Below are 22,535 nucleotides of genomic sequence, written 5' to 3' on the forward strand. Positions count from 1 at the left end.
ACTTACTGTTTTAATTCAGCTTCAAAATAAAAAGGGAAATGTTTAAATTTTAAGATTGAAACATAGATTTTTAAATTCAAAGAAACCAAGAAATAAAGGCTTTTTTTTTTTTTCAGGAAAGAAATTTTTTATTTTTAGAATTATAGATATTTTTTAAATTTAATCATCATGTTTATAAAAATTTTACATTGAGGTTTCACTTATAGAATGTACACCACCCTTCATCAGTGCAAAAATATAGAACATTTCACAAATTTGCGTGTCAGTCTTGCACAGGAACTATGCTAATCTTCTCTGTATCATTCCAATTTTAGTATATGAGCTGTCGAAGCAAGCACCAGAAAAGAAATCCTAAATAGCCAAAAAGTTTCAAGCAAAAAGATGAATCTGTGAAAAGAGCATGGATGGGTACTTGCCTTGCATGTGACTGACCCCAATTTGATCCCCAGAACCTCATGACCCTGAACCACTGGATGTGACTCAAATTAAACTTCAACTGTGTTGTCTGTTGCTCTTACATTGTGAATAGCATTAAAACTTTGCTAAATATTGGAGGGAAGGCAAGGGAAAAATTGCTAAATATTTTTCAAGCTTTCACAATGCAATTCAGCAAATATATTGATCACATCAATGTTGAAGAAGTATGTTTTGGTCTCTATCTCAGTCAGGGCTGGAGCAGTGGCGCAAGTGGTAAGGCATCTGCCTTCCCGGCACTAACCTAGGATGGACAACAGTTTGATCCCCTGGGGTCCCATATGGTACCCCAAGCTAGGAGCCATTTCTGAACACAGAGCCAGGAGTAACACCTTAGCGTCAATGGGTGTGGCCAAAAAAATCAATGAATATACAAAAGATTGCTTGTGAACTATATTAAAAAATATTAGAGTGGGGGCTAGAGCAATAATATAGCGGGTAGAGCATTTGCCTTGCATATTGCCAACCTGGTTTGATCATCGTCATCCCATATGGTCCCCCAAGCCAAGAGTAATGCCCAAGTGAGTGTGGGTCCCCAAAAATATCAAACTATAAAACAGAAATGAAGAAGTCAAGATGTAGATATTTTATAAATAAATATTTCCTAGAAATTAAAATTTAACTGTGTTTTTGAGAAGTGTTAAGAAAGTCTTGCTTTGGAACTGGGGATGTTGCTCAGCAGTATAGCATTTATTTTACGTGTGAAAGACAAAGTTTGACCCATAGCACCTCCAAAAAGTCTTGTTCGTTGGTTTAATTTTCCTTTTGAATATAATCACATATGCTAATAATATTCACTTGCTCAAGCTTAATATCGGAAAGCTTCATAAAATCAAACTTTATTGGGGCAAAAGCAATAATGCAATGAGTAGGACTTTTGCCTTGCATGCAGTGAACCCAGGTTCTATATCCGGCACCCCTTATTACTATCAGGAGTGATTCCTGAGCACAGAACCAGCTGTAAGTCCTGAGCATCATTGGGTGTGGCCCCAAAAGAAAACTAAATCCAAAAATCAAATTATTATATTAAGGAAAGTCATAAAAATTTAATAGAGTTTTTCTGTCGCAAAGGTTTATGTATTGTGAAAATAGTCTGACAAAGCTAAAGGGGATGATAGGGAGTAAAAAGGTTGTCTTGTATTCTACCAACCCTAGTTCAGTCCCTGGCAACATATATGGTTTCCCCCTGAGTGTCCTAGAGGACACTCTAGAGCACAGAACCAAGAATAGCACTTGAATATCTTCAGATACACCCCAAAAACCAAAAAGAGATACTGAGACAGAGACCATGGCCAACCAACCTTCCTCTCTTCCTGCCTCACCTCACATATGCATCTACCAGGGAAAGATCTTGGGAGCACACAATGAAATGCAGATTATGTGCAAGTAAAAAAAAAAGAGGCCTTGAATGAAGCCTCCAGAACTGCAAGAAATACTTTTTTTTATTACACACACAGCAAATAATACTTTATTTACAGAAGTCCAAGCTTAAATACGCACGCATGTGCGCACGCGCGCGCACACACTACACTCTCTCTCTCTCTCTCTCTCTCTCTCACACACACACACACACACACTCACACACACACCCCTAAGTATACAACTTTAGGGGCCAAATGATTAAGCAGTGAAAAGGAGGTGGCAGTTAGCTCAGCTAGTGGGAAGGTAATCTAAGCTGAAGTCCTTGTAGACCTGAACATGATTAGTAACCATAGAAAAACACACATTTTAAAAAAATGAAAGAAAAACACACATTGGGGCTGGAGAGATAGCACAGAAGTAGGGCATTTACATGGCTGATCCGGGATCAACCTGGGTTCGATTCCCAGCATCCATATGGTCCTCTGAGCCTGCCAGAAGTGATTTCTGAGAGCAGAGCCAGGAGTAACCCCTAAGCACTGCCAGGTGTGATCCAAAAGCCAAAAATAGAAAAACACAGATTGGGCTGCAATTCAGTGGTAAAGAACCTGCCTTGCCACTATATTTTATCCCAGTCTCCCTCACTCCAACACATACAATTAAAAAATATTTGTATTGAGTCACTATGAGATACAGTTAAAAAGTTGTTGAAGGTTGAGTGTCAGCCAGTGTTCCAAAATTCATCTCTTCACTAGTACTCATTTCCCATCACCAGTGACTGAAGTTTTCCTCCTGTCTTCCCACCAAATTATTTCTATGCGCGCACACACACACACACACACACACACACACACACACACACACACACACACACACCTTCCTTTATTTTTCCTTTTAGGTGTTGTAGTTTGCAATACTGTCACTGAAAGTGTATTATGCATAGTTTTTACTTCCTTTCAATACCCAGTCTTTATTCAGAGTGATCATTTCCAACTATTATTGTCAAAGTGGTCCCTTTTCTGTCCTAACTGCATTTCTCACCCACCCCATTTCTATTGTCTTTAAGTATTATCCTCATGCTTTATTTTTATATATCCTGCAAATGAGTATGATCCTTATATGTCTGACCCTCTCCCTCTGACTCATTTTACTCATCATGATATTCTCCCTGTTTATCCATATATAGGCAAAATTTGTCATTCCATTTTTCCCAACAGCTGTGTAGTATTCCATATGTAGATATACTACAGTTTCTTTATCCTCTTATCTGTCCTCAGGCACTTGAGTTGTTTCCAAATCCTAGCTATTGTGAACAGTGTTGCAATGAATAAAGAAGTGCAGGTGCCTTTTCTGTAGTATACAAACACAAAATTAGAAAGGGCAAGGAGATGGTCCCTGAGCACTGAGAGTGGCCCCAAACCACACACAAACAAAAAGAAAAAGAAAATTTAGTTTACTAGGCCAAGAGAGCAACATTTGCTTGGTCTATTATTACTGAGGATTATTATTGAGGATGCTAATTAAAACCTCTCATTAGGGAGTCAAAGACTACAGATTTATTGTTTTCAAGTGGATCTTGAAGCCCTGTATATCTTTTGTCAGTTTCTACATAACCCACTTAGATTTTATTCTTAGTCCACTACTGTTTCAATTCTTCATTTTTCTACAGCTCTTCTCCAGCCTCCAAAGGTGATTTTTCCCTCTCCATTCTAGTTAGTCACCAAATATTGGATGCCTTCCCCAAGTCATGCCTTCTGTTCTCTCATAAGACTGTTTCAGTTCAAGAATCTTATTACTTCTCTTCTTTAGGCTTCAATATGTCAATTAATCTTGAGTATTATTTTTGCCCCTCTCTCTATGAGAATGGTCTTTCTACATATTAGACTATTGCATTTCTGCTAAAATTAATTGTATCTTGGGGGATGAAGAAATAGTTCAGGGTTATTAAGGCACTTGCATTGCTGTTGCTAATCCAGTTTAATCCCTAGCACTATATGGTCCCTAAGCATTGTTGGGAGTGAGTGACCCAACCATGAGTGCAAAAATAGGCATAGCTCCCAAGAATCTGAGGATATAGTTCACACTTTTCTTTTTCCAAATAAAGTTTTGGATATTAGGTTAAGTTCAGAACCTTCTCTCAGCACACTTGCCTCACTCTCAGTCCAGATATTCTGGCTTGAATGAAAGGAGGGCTATTAGATATAACAAATAGTACAGCAGGTAGGGTGCTTGCCTTGCATGTAGTTGATGGGTTTGACCCGACATCCATATGTTCCCATGAGCCTTCCAGGAGTAATCTAAGCACTTCTGGATCCAAAAACAAACAAACAAACAAAATTCAGAGCCAGAATTCCTTTTCCATGAAACCTTCCTAGATCTCTTCTGATTTAGATCCCTTGCTATATGTTTTCTGTAACTAGCTCTGCCCAGATTATACAGTTACTGAGCTGACATTTTTATGTACTCCCCTGTCTCACCAGCATCTATGCCACATTCATTTTTTTTTTTTATCCTCCATGACAAGCATGGGATCTGTCACATAAGAGATTCATTCTGGGCTGACTGAAAAAAAATTGGCATCAAATCCAAAGACAAAGACAAAAGAATCAATATCCAATCTACAACAAGCTAGACACAGAAGGTGACCACTTATACTAGCAGCCTGGGGGACAAAGGAAGAAGATATGGGCTTTATGCTAGGAACAGGGGTGGAGGAAGGACAACATTGGTGGTGGGAATGCCCCTGATTCAATGTCACTATGTGCCTAAAATACTATTGTGAAATATTGTAATCCACTTGGGTCAAAATAAAAATTATATATACAAAAGAAGAAGAAGAAGAAGAAGAAGAAGAAGAAGAAGAAGAAGAAGAAGAAGAAGAAGAAGAAGAAGAAGAGAAGAAGAAGAAGAAGAAGAAGAAGAAGAAGAAGAAGAAGAAGAAGAAGAAGAAGAAGAAGAAGAAGAAAGAAGGAGGGGCCGATGAGGTGGCGCTAGAGGTAAGGTGTCTGCCTTGCAAGCGCTAGCCACGGAAGGACCGCGGTTCGATCCCCCGGCGTCCCATATGGTCCCCCCCCCCCCACAAGCCAGGGGCAAATTCTGAGCGCTTAGCCAGGAGTGACCCCTGAGCATCAAACGGGTGTGCCCCCCCCCCCACAAAAAATCCCCCCCCCCCAAAAATAGACATAAAAAATTTGGTGAAACCCTGGATAAATAAATAGCCAAGACGTTTCTGAGACTTCTCAATTAAAGTGTCGGAAAATTCTATTTGGATACAGGCAGGGCGGGGAAAGACCACTTTGAGAAAATAAGAAGAAACTAGCGGATGAATTTTGAATTCACGGAGCCAATGGGAGGGCAGAGAAACTAAAACCGCAGAAAAACTACAATTCCCACAATTCCTCGGGCGAAAACACAGGATCCACCTCCGGGTCGCCACCTCTTCTGCCCCGGAAGTGCAAGGAGTATTTCCGGGTTCGGTCACCTGGAACCGGCGGCGGCATTGGGTCGGTCCTGCTGGGCCTTGCTTCGGAAGCTCCGCCTCCGTTCGCGGTCTGTCGAGAAACCCCTCGGTGCCGGCCAGGTATTTCCCGGGAGAAGTGGGCTCCCCCCTGGAGCGGACTGGACCTCCCAGCGGAGCCTCTCAGTCCCAGCGGGGCGGGCGGGTGGCTTGGCCGGCGTGGAGCCCCCGCTCTGACAGCTCCGTTTCTTTCTCTTTCTTTGCCATCTGCAGCGTCCCCGGCGCGCCACAGCCCCCGATGGCGGAGACGACCCCGAACGGTCCCCAAGGGGCCGGCGCAGTGGTGAGTAACAGCTTGGCCCGGTCGCAGTGGGCTCCAAGGCCTGTTGTGCCAGGAGTTTGGTGCTTGCGGTACCCGGGGTTGTAACAGGGAGGAGGAGGAGGGCACAGGGAGGAGGAGGAGGAGGAGGAGGAGGGCAGGAGGAGGAGGAAGAGGAGGAGGAGGAGGAGGAGGAGGAGGAGGAGGAGGAGGAGGAGGAGGAGAGGGATTGTGTCCTGGGGTGCTTGCTACCTGTGCATGCCCCGCACCTGGCCGCCTCGAAGCTGGTGTCCCCCCTTTTAGTTTGCCTGTGGGAATGGAAATAGCCCCCCCCCCCTACCAAACCAACCCCTGCTGGATTCCAAGGTTGAAGGTGCCACCAAGAGATGGGGCCTCGGTGATAGGCACCTCGCATTCATTGGCTTGCTCGCACTGTCTTAACTGGACTGTCTGCTCACTTCACTGAACCGCCTGGGCCATTCTATAAAAAGTAGGGAAAGAAATTGCATTTTTTATTTCCAATTTATTTTCAATTCATTTCATTTATTAAAAAGAGAAGAAAAACGGGGGCCGGAGAGATAGCACGGAGGTACGGCGTTTGCCTTGCAAGCAGCCAACCCAGGACTGAAAGTGGTTCAAATCCCGGCATCCCATATGGTCCCCTGAGACTGCCAGGAGCGATTTCTGACCGTCAAACCAGCAGTAATCCTTGAGCGCCGCCGGGTGTGACCCCAAAAAATCAAAAGAAAACAAAAAGAAAGAAAGAAAAATGAAGACTTTCGTCATTTTGTCTTTTTTCTCTCAGCAAAAATGAAGTAGACGTTTCAGTATTTTTTTTTTCTTAAAACGCGAATCTTCCCGTTATTTTGTATGTGAAGCATTATTCCCTCTTACTTGAAACACTATTGCATATGTGAGTCACTTCAGTAGGGACTCTTTTTGAACATTTTTGCAGCATCTCGTCTAGACACACTTTTTTTCTGTGTTTTTACTGAACTGTTTTAAGGATTCGTTTGAGTGCATGTTAACCTGTTCATTTCTTAAATTTACTTTAAAATTAAGATGCAGCCTTTGGGGGCTGGAGAGATAGCACAGCGGTAGGGCTTGCACGCAGCCAATCCAGGACGGATGGTGATTCGAATCCCGGTATCCCAGATGGTCCCCTGTGCCTCCAGGAGTGACTTCTGAGCTCAGAGCCACGAGTAATCCTGAGCACCACCAGGTGTGACCCAAAAAACAAACAAACAAACAAACAAAAAAGATGCAGCCATTGGTTTTTGCAGTTAATATGGGAGGTTAGCACTGATGGATGTTTCTCCCTAATCAGCAACCCATATTCAAATTTCATCAGTTGCATTTTAAGGCTGCTTCAGATCCAGGGGATTTAGTCAGAAAGCAAGCACTAGTGTACTGTTTATAGTTTCTTTCAGTCTAGGCCCAGTTTCTTTATTCTATTGTTCTTCAAATTGGAGTTTGGAATGTTTGTGTGCTTTTTCCTGATGACTAGAATTAAAGTAAACATTTGATATGAATAATTGCACAAGCGATATTCTCTGCTCCTCAGTGCATTATGTATTTATGTATGTCAGGAAGTATTTTGTGTTCATTTCTACCATCACTGTAGATGTCGTTTGGTTATTTGATTTCAACAGCATCCCTCAGGTTCCTCGTTGTAAAGATACTCCCTCACCCCACATATGATATTTATGGCGTGATCATTTTAGACTCAAAAGCTTCTCAGATATTCATTGGTACTTCTTTACCTGAACTATATATGACATGGTTGGGCAATTTACTCTTAGAACGGGAACCACACCTTTACTTTTTTTTTATTGTATAATAAAATACTTATCTATAAAGATGTGCAAAAGGAAATGCATAGCTCAGTGATTTATCACAAAGTGAACACTACAAACAAAATACCCTTGAGTTTTTATTCTGTTTTGTTTTGATTTGTTTGTTTTAGGGTCACACCCAGTAGTGCTCAGGGTTTATTTCCGACTCTGCTCTTCTCAGAGATCACTTCTAGTGGTTCTCAGCAGACTGTATGGAGTGCGAGGGATTGAACCCAGATCACTCCTACTCATAGTACTATCTTTCTGACCCCACCTTTAAATTTAAATGTAGTTGGATTCCCCCCCCTTGCCAAAGTTTCTAAAAACAAAAGGTTTTTAGAGGCCGAGCAGTGGAACAAGCGGTAAGGTGTCTGCCTTGCACGCACTAGCCTAGGCCAGATTGCAGTTCAATCCCCTGGCTTCCCATATGGTCCCACAAGCCAGGAGTAACCCCTGAGCCTCACAGAGTGAGGCCCAACTCAAAAAAAAAAAAAAAAAAACTGAAAAGTTTTTAGTATCTTTTTTTTTTTTTGGCTTGTTTTTGGGCCACAACCAGTAGTGCTCAGGGGTTACTCCTGGCTTTGGAATTACACGTGGCATGGCGTGGTGGTGCTCTAGGGACTGTACAGGATGCCATGGAGAATCAAACCTGGGTTGGCTACATGCATAGCAAGTGACTTACCTATTATACTATTGCCCCAATCCCTTTCATGTTTTCTTTTAAAAGATTAGCTTATCTAGAATAGTATTTAATTTCATGATAAGACCCATTTGTAAATTCTAAAATCACCTTAGTGGAAACATGAAAATACTCATTTTATAATACATTTTAAGGATAGTATTCTTTAAGTTTTGGTTTATATTTCCATGAATATTACTCTGGGATTTATTTTTCCTATTTTGGTCCACTCCCAGCTCTATGCTTGAGGGTCACTCCTGACACTGAGAGACTTTATGGTGCTGGGGATCAAACCTGGTTTTACAGCATGCAAGGCAAACCTCTTAACCCTTGCACTGTCTCTTTGGCCGTTAGTGTAAAAATCACTGTTGGAGATCCTATCAAATGTGTGAACCATGTACTAGTTGAATATGTTACAGATATACAAAGCTGTGCTATCTTTTAGTCTCTGAGTATAAAAATTATTGTTGGAGGTCCTATCAAATGTATGAATCGCTGTACAAGTTGAATATAAGATACATTTTGAGAGAACTTTTTGTTTTTGGTAATGATTCCATCCTTTGGCAAACTAGCAAGCAGCAAAGGAAGAGCTAGAGTGAGAAAAAAGGGTATGTGGAGGTGCACTTAGAGTCACTGAAACTAGGGTAAGACTTGACGAGGGCGTTTCAGAGTGAAGAATGAAGTCATCGTCCCAGAGGCTGTTGCCATTCAAGACACCTTATAGCAGTCAGTGTGTCGAACACTATAGCATACCTGGCCCTGTGTATGGGCAAATCATCAGGCCAACGAGTTCAGTAGCGAGTGACTAACACTGTGATTTTGCATTTCTCTTTTGTGAGGGAGTTTATTTGATGCGTTTCAGTTTGTTAGTTTTTTGTTTTTAATTTTCTCTTGGTGAACCCAGGACCTCACCTATGCCCTGCCATTTGATCTATATCAAAAAAGGCACTGGTATCTTTTTACTCAGATCTGAGACTTACCTATTTGAATTTGAGACTTTTCTAAGAATAGGTATTATAGTTCTCTTGAGAGCAATTAGTTCATATTTAGCATTCTTTTAAAATGATAAAGCCAATATGACAGGCGTTGAAGGACTATAGATAATTAAAAATTCTCAGATTTTTTTCTTTCTTCATCTTTTTATTTTTGTTAATGTCAGCAGGAATATTTTTTATATAAGTATTTTATGGTTTGCATGTCAAAATAATGTGTTTGGATTTGTTATGAATATCTACATGAAACAACTGTATTTCTCCCTTTCCCCCAAATTCCCTTACCCTGAGCACTGCTAAGTGTGGCCCCAACTCCTCACCCCTAATTTTTTTTCTTTCCTTAATGATCCTTTAAAGAAAGGTTACTGGTTGTTGAGACATTTGAATTAGAATAAGATTACCGGATAAGGAGCTTGCCTTGTTGCAGTTCAGCTGACCCAGGTTTGATGTCCAGCATTTCATAAGGTTCCCTGAGCACTGCTGGGTATGGCCCCCAAAACCCAGAGAAAAGGGGGGGGGATAAAAGTACATATATAGCCTTATTCTGAAAAACAGTTTGCAGCCCTAGTTTACATTGTTTTTTCCTTTTAAACTCAGCAATTCATGATGACCAATAAACTGGACACAGCAATGTGGCTTTCTCGCTTGTTCACAGTTTACTGCTCGGCTTTGTTTGTTCTGCCTCTTCTTGGGTATGTATTTTGTGTATTTATGTGTGTTAATGCATAGATTTCATTGAGAATATGGGGGTGGAGAATGGATATGTGAGAATGAGGGGAGCTCATGGGGTTTGTGGTTTCATTTTTAACTTGATAGAGTGATTGCTTTAAAAAAATCCAGTTGGATATTTATATGAAGTGATTCTTCTAAGAAAGAACAGTAGTTTCAAGTCTTTTTCTTCTGCTAAGTAATAGATTTAGGTGTTGTGCAATCATGATGCAATTCACAAAGGAGGAAGAGACATGGTAGTTGTTTGTCTCATGATAATTTCTCCTTTGGTAATTTGCAGGTTGCACGAAGCGGCAAGCTTCTACCAGCGGGCTCTGCTGGCAAATGCTCTTACCAGCGCTCTGCGGCTGCACCAGAGATTACCGCACTTCCAGTTAAGCCGAGCATTCCTGGCCCAGGCTCTGTTAGAAGACAGCTGCCACTACCTGTTGTACTCACTAATCTTTGTCAATTCCTACCCTGTTACAAGTATCCTTTTGTGCCTTCTGGCAGTGAAGTTGACTCATGAGCACCTATTTAGGAGCTCTATTCTCAATTTCGGCTGTTGGCAGGATTCAGCAGTGAGGTGGGACATGAAAGCTTGGGTGGGCTGGTGGGTTGGCATTTTGTTTTAGTGAGGCTATACTTACTTCAGGCAGTTTCTGACTCAATATTTTGAAGAACTAACATAGGAATCTTATTATGTATATTATATATTATAATAATATAATGCACAATTATTATATGTAATATAATATATATTATGTTGTTATATCATATTACTATACTAATATTAATATTATATTAATATAATTTTTATGTGTGGAGTTTGAGGACCGCACCTCTAGAGTGTGGGGGCAGAGGGATCATTCCCTAAAATGCTCAGAGGGCTCTTGGTGCCAGGGATTGAAACCAGGTGTTCTGTGTGCAGAGCATGCCCTTAGCCCCCGAACAATCTCTTTGCCCTGCTCATTTGAGGGGGGGTTCTTTTTTCACTCACTGTAGGTACTGAAGACCAAGAACATATACTAGGGTTGTAACAAGTATTGGCCACATGCAAGGGCAGCTCTTTAATCTGAAACTACAAGAGAAGCACTTTAATCCCGAATGCTCTCTAGTATTATAATAAGATTATCCAGACTTTATTTGTTTTTGCCTTCTTGTAGACTTCTAGCAGAGACTTATCGTAAAATTCAGATTTAGTGTTCAAGCCTGCAGAGGACGTACTAAAGTTTCTTTTAATATTAAAGTCTTTTGGCTTGTATTAGACGCTTCCATTTATGAATGTGCAGTGTGAGGCCAGCAGAAGTTTTACTGACTCATTGTTCAGTTCCAATGCTATCCCACATACTGTAGAACCGTATCAGTGCTCAGAGTTCACTTCTGGGGTTGCTCAGGTGGCCCTGATGGATGCTGGACATTGAATTGGGGTTAGCTGCATGTAAGGCAAGTGCTCTATCTGCTGTATTCTCTGTCTCTGGCCCCTAAAAGAAGTATTCTGGTCTTTAGGAGTTCTTGGGGAATAGAAAGATGGCTCAGAGAGCTGAAGCAGAGTATGGTTAGCTTAGATTCTGTCCACTCCCTCATACACCCTGATTGATATTCCATAATCTATCGAGCACTGCCAGCTACATCCCCAAAATGAGTAAGATTTTAAGGTCAGAAATGTGGCATAGTGGTAGAACACCCACCTTATGTATGAGACTCTGAGTTTAATCCCAGGCACTACATGTATAGATGAAAGTTTTTAAATATTTATGACATAGCTATTCTTAACTTTAAAGCACTAAATACTCTAAAAAGTTATCTTTAAAATATGCTTTCTTATTGAGAGATTTTCTGTGTTCGTGAAGTATCAAACTTTGAATAAGTCAAAGAAAAAAGAAAAGAATTTTTTTTATCACCAATCTTGAAAATATATCTGAATGTGACATACTGTATTCTTGCTACGCACTGGGAAAAGAATTTTATATACATTATATTATTGAAGCTCAGTGTTGATGAGAAAATACTGGGGTGAAAGGCATTTGCCTTGCATGTAACTGACCCCAGTTCAGTCTCTAGCACCATATGGTCCCCTGAATATCACTAAATAAGCTCTGGAAGGCAGATTAGGTAACTCCTGGTACCACATTCTTTGTTTCCATACCTTGCAATACTTGGACCGTACATGTTAATGTCAGGATCTATGTTTTCAGAAAAAGAAATAGGAGAAGAAGAAATGGTTTTCTAAAACAAATCAGTATATCAGTACTGACCTTGAGGTCAATGTGTGGCACAGAGCAGGTGGTTTAGTTCAGCAATTACTGCTCTGGTGTCAGACAAACTTGTGATTTAGAAATCATCTATCATTTCTTTGCCATTAGTTATTTGCTAACCCCTTTCTGTGGGGAATGGGAAAGATTGCATGTTTCTTACATTATTAAGAGAAGAAGGGGAGCAGTGAATGGGAGGAATAACAGTATCTAGTATTTATCAAGAAAAGCTCATTGGAGAGGCTGGAGATATGATACAGCTGTTAAGGTGCTAGCCTTGATCATGACTGACCTGGGTTCAGTCCCTAACATTGCATATGGTCATCCAAACACTACCAGGTGTGATTCCCAAGCACAGAACTAGGAGTAAACCCTGTGCACCTCTGGAGTTGGCCCAAAAACTAAAAATAGAGAAAAGGAAAATGCTTATTGGTTTCCTAAAGTAATTGGATAACATGTTAATAAAGATAGTCATATTATAGAATCAAATACTTTGCTCTTTGCAAAGGTGATATATTAATTCTTAAACAGTGACAGTACTAAAGGCCTAAATTGTAGACTTTTCACCTGTATTTTCTTTCTTTTTGGGGAGGAGGGAGGGCCACACATTGTGGCACAAAACTGAGGAGTCACTCCTGGCTCTGTGCTCAGAAATCACTTCTGGCAAGCTCAGGGAACCATATGGGATGCCAGGGATAAAATCCGGGTTGGCAGTATGCAAAGCAAACACCCTCTTCACAGTGCTATCACTCCGGCCCCACATCTGTATTTTCTAAATAGTTTAACGGTGACCTTTAAAGGCAGAGCAATCGTACAGAAGATAGGGTGCTTGTCGTGCACAGAGCCAACCCAGATCAATTCTCAGCATCACGTAGTCCCTATATTCACCAGAGGTAATTGCTCAGAGCAAAGCCAGAATAAACACTGAGCACAGCTAGGTGTAGTCCCAAAAGATACATATACTGGTAGCTCTTATTTAGAAATTACCTAGTTCTAGGACTCTAGAGAGAATTGTATCTTCCTTAGTTTTTGAAAGGAATCTATAAATCCTTAAAAAAAAAGTGTAAAACAGTCATAGACACTCAGAAAATTAGCATTTGACTTCATTTTATGCATGAGAGGAATTGTTTATAACATTCATTTATGGTACTCCAGTAGAGAATTATGATTCTCATATGTAGGTGTGAGGTGTTATACTGACATTTTGAATTGCATATTAAAAATGTGATCTGGGGCCGGAGATAGCATGGAGGTAAGGTGTTTGCCTTGCATGTAAAAAGGGGCGGTGGTTTGAATCCCGGCATCCCCATATGGTCCCCGAGCCTGCCAGGAGCAATTTCTGAGCGCAGAGCCCTGGCGTAACCCTTGAGCGCTACCTGGTGTGACTCCAAAGCCAAAAACAAAAACCAAAAAAAAAAACAAAAACAAAAACAAAAAAAACTTGTGATCCCTAAATGAGAGTTAGGTTTGCGTTTAAATTTAGTATTTAAACAGACTTAATGTTAACCTCGCAGAAATTAGTGTGAATGAAATAGTTTTATAGAAAGCTGAATACAAAGTTCATATTTGTAGAATTTTAAAGTTTTTAGTTGACATATAAACCTAAACATGCTTTATCACTGAAAATTAGAAATATTAACTGTAACAACTTGATACATTATTTGAAAGTAATGGACTCTTTATTAGTTTTAATAAGAAAGCTCTTGAGAGCCCGGAGAGCGGCGTTTGCCTTGCAAACAGCCGATTCAGGACCAAAGGTGGTTGGTTTGAATCCCGGTGTCCCATATGGTCCCCCGTGCCTGCCAGGAGCTATTTCTGAGCAGACAGCCAGGAGTAACCCCTGAGCAACGCTGGGTGTGGCCCCCCCCCCCAAAAAAAAAAGAAAGCTCTTGAGTGACAGGCTTCAAGAAGGCAGCACTAAGGCTAGAGCATGAGTGGCAGGCAAGAGTCCCTACTTCAGTACATCGCACTGCATGAGCACTGCATCTGGTACCAGCAGGTGTATCCCCAGCGGCCCCCAATGACCACTTAGTGAGACCTTACACTCCTACACACATACACACAGAAACACAAACAAACTAACAAACAGAAAATGTTTAGTGGAAAGTTTAGAAAATGCCCTCTAAACTATGACCCAGATTCTTTCCTAAGCACTGATATGATGAAAGCACCCTTGAAAGCTATTTGTATTTGAAGTTAAATTTATTGTAGCCGGAATGATACTTAATGAGGTTATTTTCAGTATTTAGAAAAAGGAACAGTGAGTTTTAGAAAATAAAGATGATTGACTTTTTATTTTTTTTGAAGTAAAAAACAGGTTTTATTTGGAGGTACTGAGGGGAGAGAGAGAGTAATGTGCTAAGAGAGCCCTGGTAGAGAGGGTAGAGAGGCCTTTGTACAAGTCCTGGAGATAAAGTAGGAAAGTCCACATCTCAAGATGCAGGCACCATGTGCATAGGCCCCAGGAAGTACATTTGCACAGAAATGGTTGACTTTTTAATAGGTCAAAAACTGAAATTTTATTTGGTTGTAAAATTTGTCAGTAAAACACAAAACCATCACTGAATTCATCTTGGTTAGACCACTTCAGATCTTTTGGACATAATGTAGTCTATTTTGCAAAGTACTTGGTGCTTGTTAAGTATTTCCTTAATTGTTTCTTCTTCAGTGAGTAATCTTCCCAGTCTTGCTATTCTCATTGCTTCATGCAGTACGTACACGAAAAAGGTCCTTGATGTAAGTAAAAGCTATGCTGGTTTCTTTGTGTGTGCTTCCTTCCTTCCTTCCTTCCTTCCTTCCTTCCTTCCTTCCTTCCTTCTTCCTTCCTTCCTTCCTTCCTTCCTTTCCTTCCTTCCTTCCTCCCTCCCTCCCTCCCTCCACTCCCTCCCCTCCCTCTCCACCTCCCACCCTCCCTCCCTCCCTCCCTCCCTCCCTCCCTCCCTCCCTCCCTCCCTCCCTCCCTCTTTTCTTGTCTTTCTTTAACACAGTTGACTTGCATTTTCATTCTAAGACATTTTGATAATTTGTTACAAAGGCTTGTCTATTCTGATTTTATTCAGGGATTTGAAAGTTTTTAAGCTTGGAATTTTGAATAGTTTAGTGTTTATTTCACTCGAAATAGTATATTTTGTAGATAAAAAATTATACTTAAAATTCCTCTTATTTTGAAAGGAAATTTTGAAGTTTAAAATAGATCTTTTTCTTGCTTTTCTTTTTTAAATTAAAGTATACCCTTTTAGATTTAATAAGTTGTCAGAGATCTATTTCTCTCAATGTTTAATTCTGATGTCATGTAATTAGAGTATATTGAATTTCTTTCTTTTTTTTTTTCTTTTTTTTTTTTTTTTTTTTTGGTTTTTGGGCCCACACCCATTTGACGCCTCAGGGGTTACTCCTGGCTAAGCAATCAGAAATCGCCCCTGGCTTGGGGGTCATATGGGACACCGGGGGATCGAACCGCGGTCCGTCCTACGCTAGCGCTTGCAAGGCAGACACCTTACCTCTAGCCACCTTCCCGGCCTTGAATTTTCTTTTTGACTGATCCAGAACTCTGCTTCTTAAAGCTTTTTCCCCTCTGCAATATTAAGTCTAACTTCATTGTTTTGGGAAGACTGATTGGATGTATGCTGAAAATGGGATAAAAATAGCCAGTTTTTCTCTTGTAGTGTGCTTTTTCTATATTTTTTTGGGGGGGTTGGGTTTTGGGGCCACACCCAGTGTTGCTCAGGGGTTACTCCTGGCTCTGTGTGCTCAGAAATTGCTCCTGACTGGGGGACCAGGGTCCTTCCTGGGTTGCCTGCATGCAAGGCAAATGCCCTATCGCTGTGCTATTACTCCAGCCCCTTTTATCTTTGTAGTTCTTTGATGAAAACTATAATTGGACCCTATAATTTTTACCTTTGGTTAACTAAGATGTCACAAATACTTCAACTCTTATTACTGGATAGACATTTTATTATGGCTAGGGAAAAAAAGCATTTTTTTTTTTTTTTTTGTATTTTTTGGGCAACAGCTCGTGATGCTCAGGGGTTACTCCTGACTCTACTTAGGAATCACTCCTGGTTGGTTAGGGGACCTTATGGGATACTGGGAATCAAACCTGAGGTAAGCTGTATGCAAGGCAAATACCCAACCAACTATACTATTGTACTGTCCCTGAAAAAAAAAAATACACTTTAAATGAAATCTCATCTTAGGGAAAACATGACTTCTTTTCTTTTTTGATAATTCAAATACAGTACAGGCAGGTACAAAGGCAGGTAAAACTATGCTTACTTACATTCTTAAGTAGTTTATAAACTTTTGTACCATTTCCAAATAATTGTCTTTTGGTTATCTTATTTGTTGGATGTGATGGTCATATAGAGAAAGATAACAATTGAACAACCAAAAGTGCTGTCTTTTGATGTTTGTTTTCTTATGTTTTAGGCAAAGGGTTCAAATAGTTTACCTCTACTGAGATCTGTCTTGGATAAATTAAGTGCTAATCAACAAAATATCTTGAAATTCATTGCTTGTAATGAAATATTCTTGATGCCTGCCACAGTTTTTATGCTTTTTAGGTAAGAATAAAAATTGCATTGTTTGGAGTGACTGATAACTAAGTGAACATGATAAATATTTTAACTCAAATTTTATTGTACTACTTAAATCTTTTGAAGGATAGCGCTAATAAGCATAACTAGGTAGAGCTTAGCATCGTCACTTTTTTAGTGCATAGAGAGCATGTGATATTAAACTGAAAACCTTTTTTTTCTTGTGATTTGTTATTAAATGTTTTGAAATTTAATTTCAGAATTACTGCTTTGAAAGAATCTTAGGAAATTTAGTCAGAAGTGAAATTTGTAGCAGAAGTGATATTGTTCAGAGTACTAAGGTGCTTAGAGAAAAAAAACCCCTTAAAATTATGATCATATTAATATGATCCTGCCCCTGTCCATTTTGTTAGTTTGGTTTAAGGTGCACAACAGCAGTGTTGAGGGGAGTATTCCTAGCAGAGTGGTTGGAAGGTTGCTCGCAGCAGTGCTAGAAGGCCATGCAGTACCAGGAATACAATTAGGGACTTGTGCAGTTAGCCTGTTGAGTCATATCCCTGACCCCTAACACCTCCATATTTTGTTTGTATTTAATTATAGAAGTAGTATGAGAATAAAGGACCTTCCTTTTAAACATTAAGAACATTACAACATTACTAGTATCCCTATATTTAAGTTTTAAAACTACATTTCTTTTTGTGGGGAGTCATACCCCATGGCTGGCGCTCAGGGGTTACTCCTGACTCTGTGCTCAAATTATTGCTTTTTCTATTTCGGTTTCACATGTAATAGAATATTCTAGAAAAGTTAAAGTAAAGGATTAGGGATCCTAGGTGCACTCTTATCCTTTCTTTTAGGATCTAAGTAGGGATACACAGATATTTTATTTGTTTGTTTCAGTTTTATGGCCCATATCGAGCTATGCTCAGAGTTTACCTCCTGGCTCCGCACTCAAGGATCACTCCTGCTAGGTTCTGGAGAACCATATGTGGTAGCAAGATTGAACCAAGTATACAAAGCAAGTGCCCCTACCCACTGAACTGTAGTCTTTATAAAGTATTTATGCAGGGTCCAAAGAGATAATTCAAAGCCCATTTTATCTACTTTACATGCAGGAGCCCCCAAATTCACTTTCCAGCCGTTGATCCTCGAAGTGGATCCATAGCAAGGAGCTGGAAGTAACCCTGGAACACTCCTGAGTGTGGCTCAGAAACCAAAAGAGCAAAAGCTTTCATGTAGAAAATACATTGTAGGGGGGGTGTAGATTTTGTTTCTTTCAATTTTACGTTCTTTTAAAATATGATTAACTCAAAATATCATTTACTCAAAATGAGCTTTGAGTAAATCAGTTGTTTACCCTTGCCTTTTTTAAACACACTAATATATAGTGTGTTTCCATGACCTAGTGCTTTTGATGCACACGGTTCTGCTTTGCCTCTTTGCTCAGAACCAGAAGTGAGCCCTGATTTCTGCTGGATGAAACCTCAAAACAAACGCCCTCCCATATAAAAGCCACTATAAGCAATTTCAGCACAGCGCTTGGGTATCACTACTAGCAATGCTGCTTGGAGAGGTGGGTTGGGGGGAATCCAGTAATACCAAGTTCGGAATCCTGGGGCTCTTGAGTATAAATCCTGTGCTTCAGCCCTTTGAGCCACCTCCCAGAACCCAATATTTTACTCTTAACAATAGCTAGTATTAGGAACATTTGATTAAATATTTTTGATGTTCTGTTTAAATTGCCCTTGAGCTTTGTGAGTATGCTTGTGAATTGATAAAACATATTTCTCATCCTTACGTTGGTTTATTTCAGGTGGTCAAGGAAGTTTACTCCAGCCCATTTATATACTATAGATTTCTTACTCTTCGGTATTCCTCTCGAAGAAATCCATATTGCCGGTAAGCTAATTGTTTTATTTATTTATTGTTTTATTGTGAAGTAAAGTATGGTTTGCTGAGGAGCGTGGTTTGTACTTCTACAGAAGCTGAGACTACAGTTATGTTAACTAACTCTAAAACAATATTACGGTTGAAGAAATTTAAAGAGGAATCAGAGAGATAGTACCATTGTTTTAGGCACTTGCCTCACATCAAAGTTTGATCCTTAGCATCCCATATGGTTGTCCAGCCTGCCAGGAATGTTCTTAGTATCCCCCTTAGTACTGCTGGGTGTGGCCCCAACCTCCTCTCCCCCCCCCAAATAAATTTAACAATATTTAAATTCCTAGAGACACTTTAGAATTAATGAACTTTTCCTAGTTGAAAGAAACAAACAGTAAGACCTGTCAGATAATATAGCCCTTGTATTCACAAGATGAAAATTGGGTATATATGTATGAGATACCATGTGTGTTTGTTTTCTTTGTTTGGATGGCCAATCCCCAATTCCAGGTTCCCCTTGTGCAAAGCATAGACTCCAGCTTTTTGAGTTATCACCATGGCCCCCAAGTGTTTGCTATATAATTTCTTATAAGTTGATGTATAAGTCCTTAGTAAGAGAGAGAGAGACGATAAAAGAAATCAAGGAAGGTTCAAAACAGAGTTTTTTTTGGTTCTGTTTATTTTATGTTTTGGACACACACCACATGCTCAGGGGTTCCCTCCTAGTTCTGCACTCAGGAATTACTCCTTGTGCTGGGATGTGGCCAATAGGAATGCTGGGGGTCAAACCCCAGGTCGGAAAGCAAACACCGTATCCCCTGTTCTATCACTCTGGCCCCCAAAATAGTTTTTAACATGCCTTGGAAGGCTTAAAACCTTTGACGGTAGAATAGAGGAAAAAGCTTTTTAAATTTTTAATTATTTTTGGTTTTGGGGCCAAAGCTGGTGGTATTTGGGACTTTCTTCTGACTGCCCTCAGAGATCACTCCTGGTGGGGTTTGGGGAATCATTTGGGGGTGCTTGGGATTGAACCCAGGTCAATTGTTTGCAAGGCAATCACCCTGCCTACTATTTCACTTCAGCCCTGGAAAAAACATTGTAGGTTTACAGGAATACAAATTAAAAGATGAGTTACATTAAAGGAGCAATTGAAGGGCTAGTAACGAAGGGCTGGAGTGCATGTCTGGCATGCAGTAGGCCCTCGGTTAGATCTCTGGCACAAGATTACACCGCACCCATCAGCAGTGCTTGATGGCCCCCAGAACTACTGTGCTCAAGTAACATCTTGTCCTCATCTCCTTTCCCAGGCACTGAACCAGCAGAGCTACATAGTGGGGGGGTAGATGGAGAATTGCCCTGAGCACTACATGGGTGTCCCCATCCCAAACCCAAGTAAAAATAATAGAAAACATAATAGGAAAACTTGAAGGGTGAGTGGTTGGAGTTAAGATTACAAAGGTATTTTGGGAACCATATAAAAAAAATATTTTTGAAGAGGCCAGGAGCAATGACACAGCAGGTAAGGCATTTGCCTTACCTACGGCCAACCAGGGTTCAATCCCTAGCATCCCACATGGTTCCCCGAGCTTGCTAGGAGAGATTTCTGAATGCAGAGCCAGGAGTAACCCTTGAGAGCCACTGGGTATGGCCCCAGAAACCAAAAAAAAAAAATAAAAAAAAAATTTTTTTTTTTGATTCAATAGTACAGTGGATAGGATGCTTGCCATAGCATGCATGGCAACCCTGATTCAATTCCCAGCATCCAGTATATTTTTTCAAGCTCTGTCAGAAGTAATCCCTGAGCATCACTAGGTGTGGGTCCAACACAAAAATTTTGAATTTTTAAATAAGACGTGGGAATTTATCCTTTCTTCTCCATATACCCTTAAGTTACAAACCAGAAATTAAGATGTGTTTAAATTAGGTAGAATGACAGTGGATCATGGTAATACAAATATGTGCTAATAAATGTTTTCAAAGAAAAGCAACACATTTCAGTCAAAGCTGTAAAAAGTAGTTTTGAAGTAGACTAGAGTCAATAAACTGGCTGTGCATTTCCTGTACTGCATTTTTTGTTAAAGGAGACAGCTTATACCTCCAGTTTATACTATTTTCACCATCATATTTATTCTCAAATTTCTTGTTATCCATCCTTTGAAATAGGTGACCAGAACTTTGCCCTCCAAAAATGCAGCCACAAGTGAGATGTGACCAAAGTTTAGATTAATTGCAGTTCATAAAACTTATAACTTAGTCCTGTGTCATGAAATAATTTTCTGTTGTTGGCCCAGCATCAAAAAACCCCTTATAATTGTGTTATAGATTATACCATAATATAGAAGTGTTGAAACCAGGAATAAGAGAACCAGCCCTTGGATCTGGTCAGATCTGTCTGTAACCTGAGGGTATTTGATGAGGGACTTTTTATTTGAGGTACCAGGACTGAACTGTGGTGTTCTGTTGTTTTTTTCTGTGTTGTTTTTTTCTGGTGTTCTGTAATATTTCTGAATCAGGTCTTTTATCTTGCAGGACCTTGTTCAAATGAACTACGAATTGTCGTTGAACATATAATAATGAAACCGGCTTGCCCCCTGTTTGTGAGAAGAACTTTGTCTCCAGAGCATTGCCCTTTATAAGCAGACTGGCTCCAACCAGTTGCGTAGTTTAACATCCAGCTAAGTTGTCTATAATCTTTGCATTTATTAGCAGCTGGTAACTTCTATTAGGGATTGTTAATTCCAAATGTAACACTGACCTCAGGTCTGATTTCCATAATTGACATAAATGCATCTCAAAGGAAATCATGTACCTGGCATGTTAAATCAAGCCTTCTAAACAAGCTCCCGAGAAAATTTTACTGTGCACTGTTGTTAATTGTTAAGAACATTTCTATATTGTGATCATTGTATCTGGAAATTTAGATGCTGCTGTGCCTTTATCATGAAATACATTTATTTCTTTTGTAAAAAGAGCTCCAAAATTTGTTTTGGATCTAATTGGTAACCTGAATTTATATCTGACCTGAGTTCATTATGGCGATAATAATGTAGGTGAATTCAGTATATTTGAGACAGTATTTTGCCATTCAGTAATCTTGGTTCATGATTATAATACTGTATTTAATTTCAAATTTATTTAAAGTGATTTTGTGCTGCTTTGTTGGAACAAACTTTTTTTTTTTTTTTTTTTTTTTTTTTGGTTTTTGGGCCACAACCAGCAGTGCTCAGGGATACTCCTGGCTGTCCTGCTCAGATATAGTTCCTGACAGGCCTGGGGACCATATGGGACCCTGGGATTCAAAACCAATCATCTTTGGTCCTGGATCGGCTGCCTTGCAAGGCAAACACTTGCTGTGCTATCTCTCCAGGCCCAGAACAAACTTATTTTGGATTATACTGAGTAATTGTCTGTGTTTCACGCTGTGACCTTCCAAAATTTTGTTTCCATCATTTCTTTTGTGACTTTTTTTTTTAAAATGTAAGCCAAGTGGGTAAATATTGGGTCACCTAACCTTCTTACATCTACGGGCAGTAGGCCATACAACATGCTTTCAGTGACCCATTAAGTGAGATATCTCAAATAGTAAAACCTTTTTTACAAATGTGGACTCCTAGGTCATATTATTGTTTTAAGTTATAAAGTTATCTAGATAAGATTCTTGACTGCCATTTTCTTGGTTTCTTAGGCTTGAATTTTCATAGACAGATGCAGCAGTTGAGATGCCTTTGAAAGGAATATAGCTGAAGACTGAGCAAATGAACTATACTTGGTTTCAGTTTTGAAATAATAATGAAGATTATCCTCTAGATTACATATTTGCCCATCAAATTTGATTTAAAACTTAGATTCAAAAGGTAATGGTTGAGAAGGATGCTGGAGGAGATATTGGGGGCAAAGTGTGCATTTTGATTTTGTAAAGCATTGATAATTTTGGCAAAGTTAAATATATTAGGCAACTGTGATTTGAGTTGTTTAATATGTTGAAACTGTTGAGCTTCCATATATTTCTTATATACATTGAATCTGGTCTTTTATTACTGT

The 22,535-nt window shown here is 39.8% G+C and overlaps 1 protein-coding gene and 1 non-coding gene across 2 annotated transcripts; one reads left to right on the forward strand and one right to left on the reverse strand.

Annotated features, from left to right (window-relative positions):
* Positions 1-231: 231 nt before the first annotated feature.
* On the reverse strand, positions 232-338 carry LOC126033076 (U6 spliceosomal RNA). The gene has a single exon (XR_007504232.1). It is a non-coding gene; the product is annotated as a U6 spliceosomal RNA (small nuclear RNA).
* Positions 339-5,306: 4,968 nt separating this feature from the next.
* Positions 5,307-21,663, forward strand: TMEM33 (transmembrane protein 33). Its single transcript, XM_049790212.1, is given in 13 exon segments — positions 5,307-5,413; positions 5,564-5,633; positions 9,713-9,807; positions 10,125-10,312; positions 14,751-14,786; positions 14,789-14,814; positions 16,507-16,639; positions 18,427-18,449; positions 18,451-18,512; positions 21,024-21,033; positions 21,035-21,100; positions 21,102-21,122; positions 21,124-21,663. Coding segments are annotated over 12 exon segments (744 nt in total). The 5' UTR covers positions 5,307-5,413; positions 5,564-5,588; the 3' UTR covers positions 21,163-21,663.
* The last annotated feature ends 872 nt before the right edge of the window (positions 21,664-22,535 follow it).

This window comes from Suncus etruscus, chromosome 16, assembly GCF_024139225.1.
Source record: "Suncus etruscus isolate mSunEtr1 chromosome 16, mSunEtr1.pri.cur, whole genome shotgun sequence".
In the NCBI taxonomy this organism is placed as follows: Eukaryota; Metazoa; Chordata; class Mammalia; order Eulipotyphla; family Soricidae; genus Suncus; species Suncus etruscus.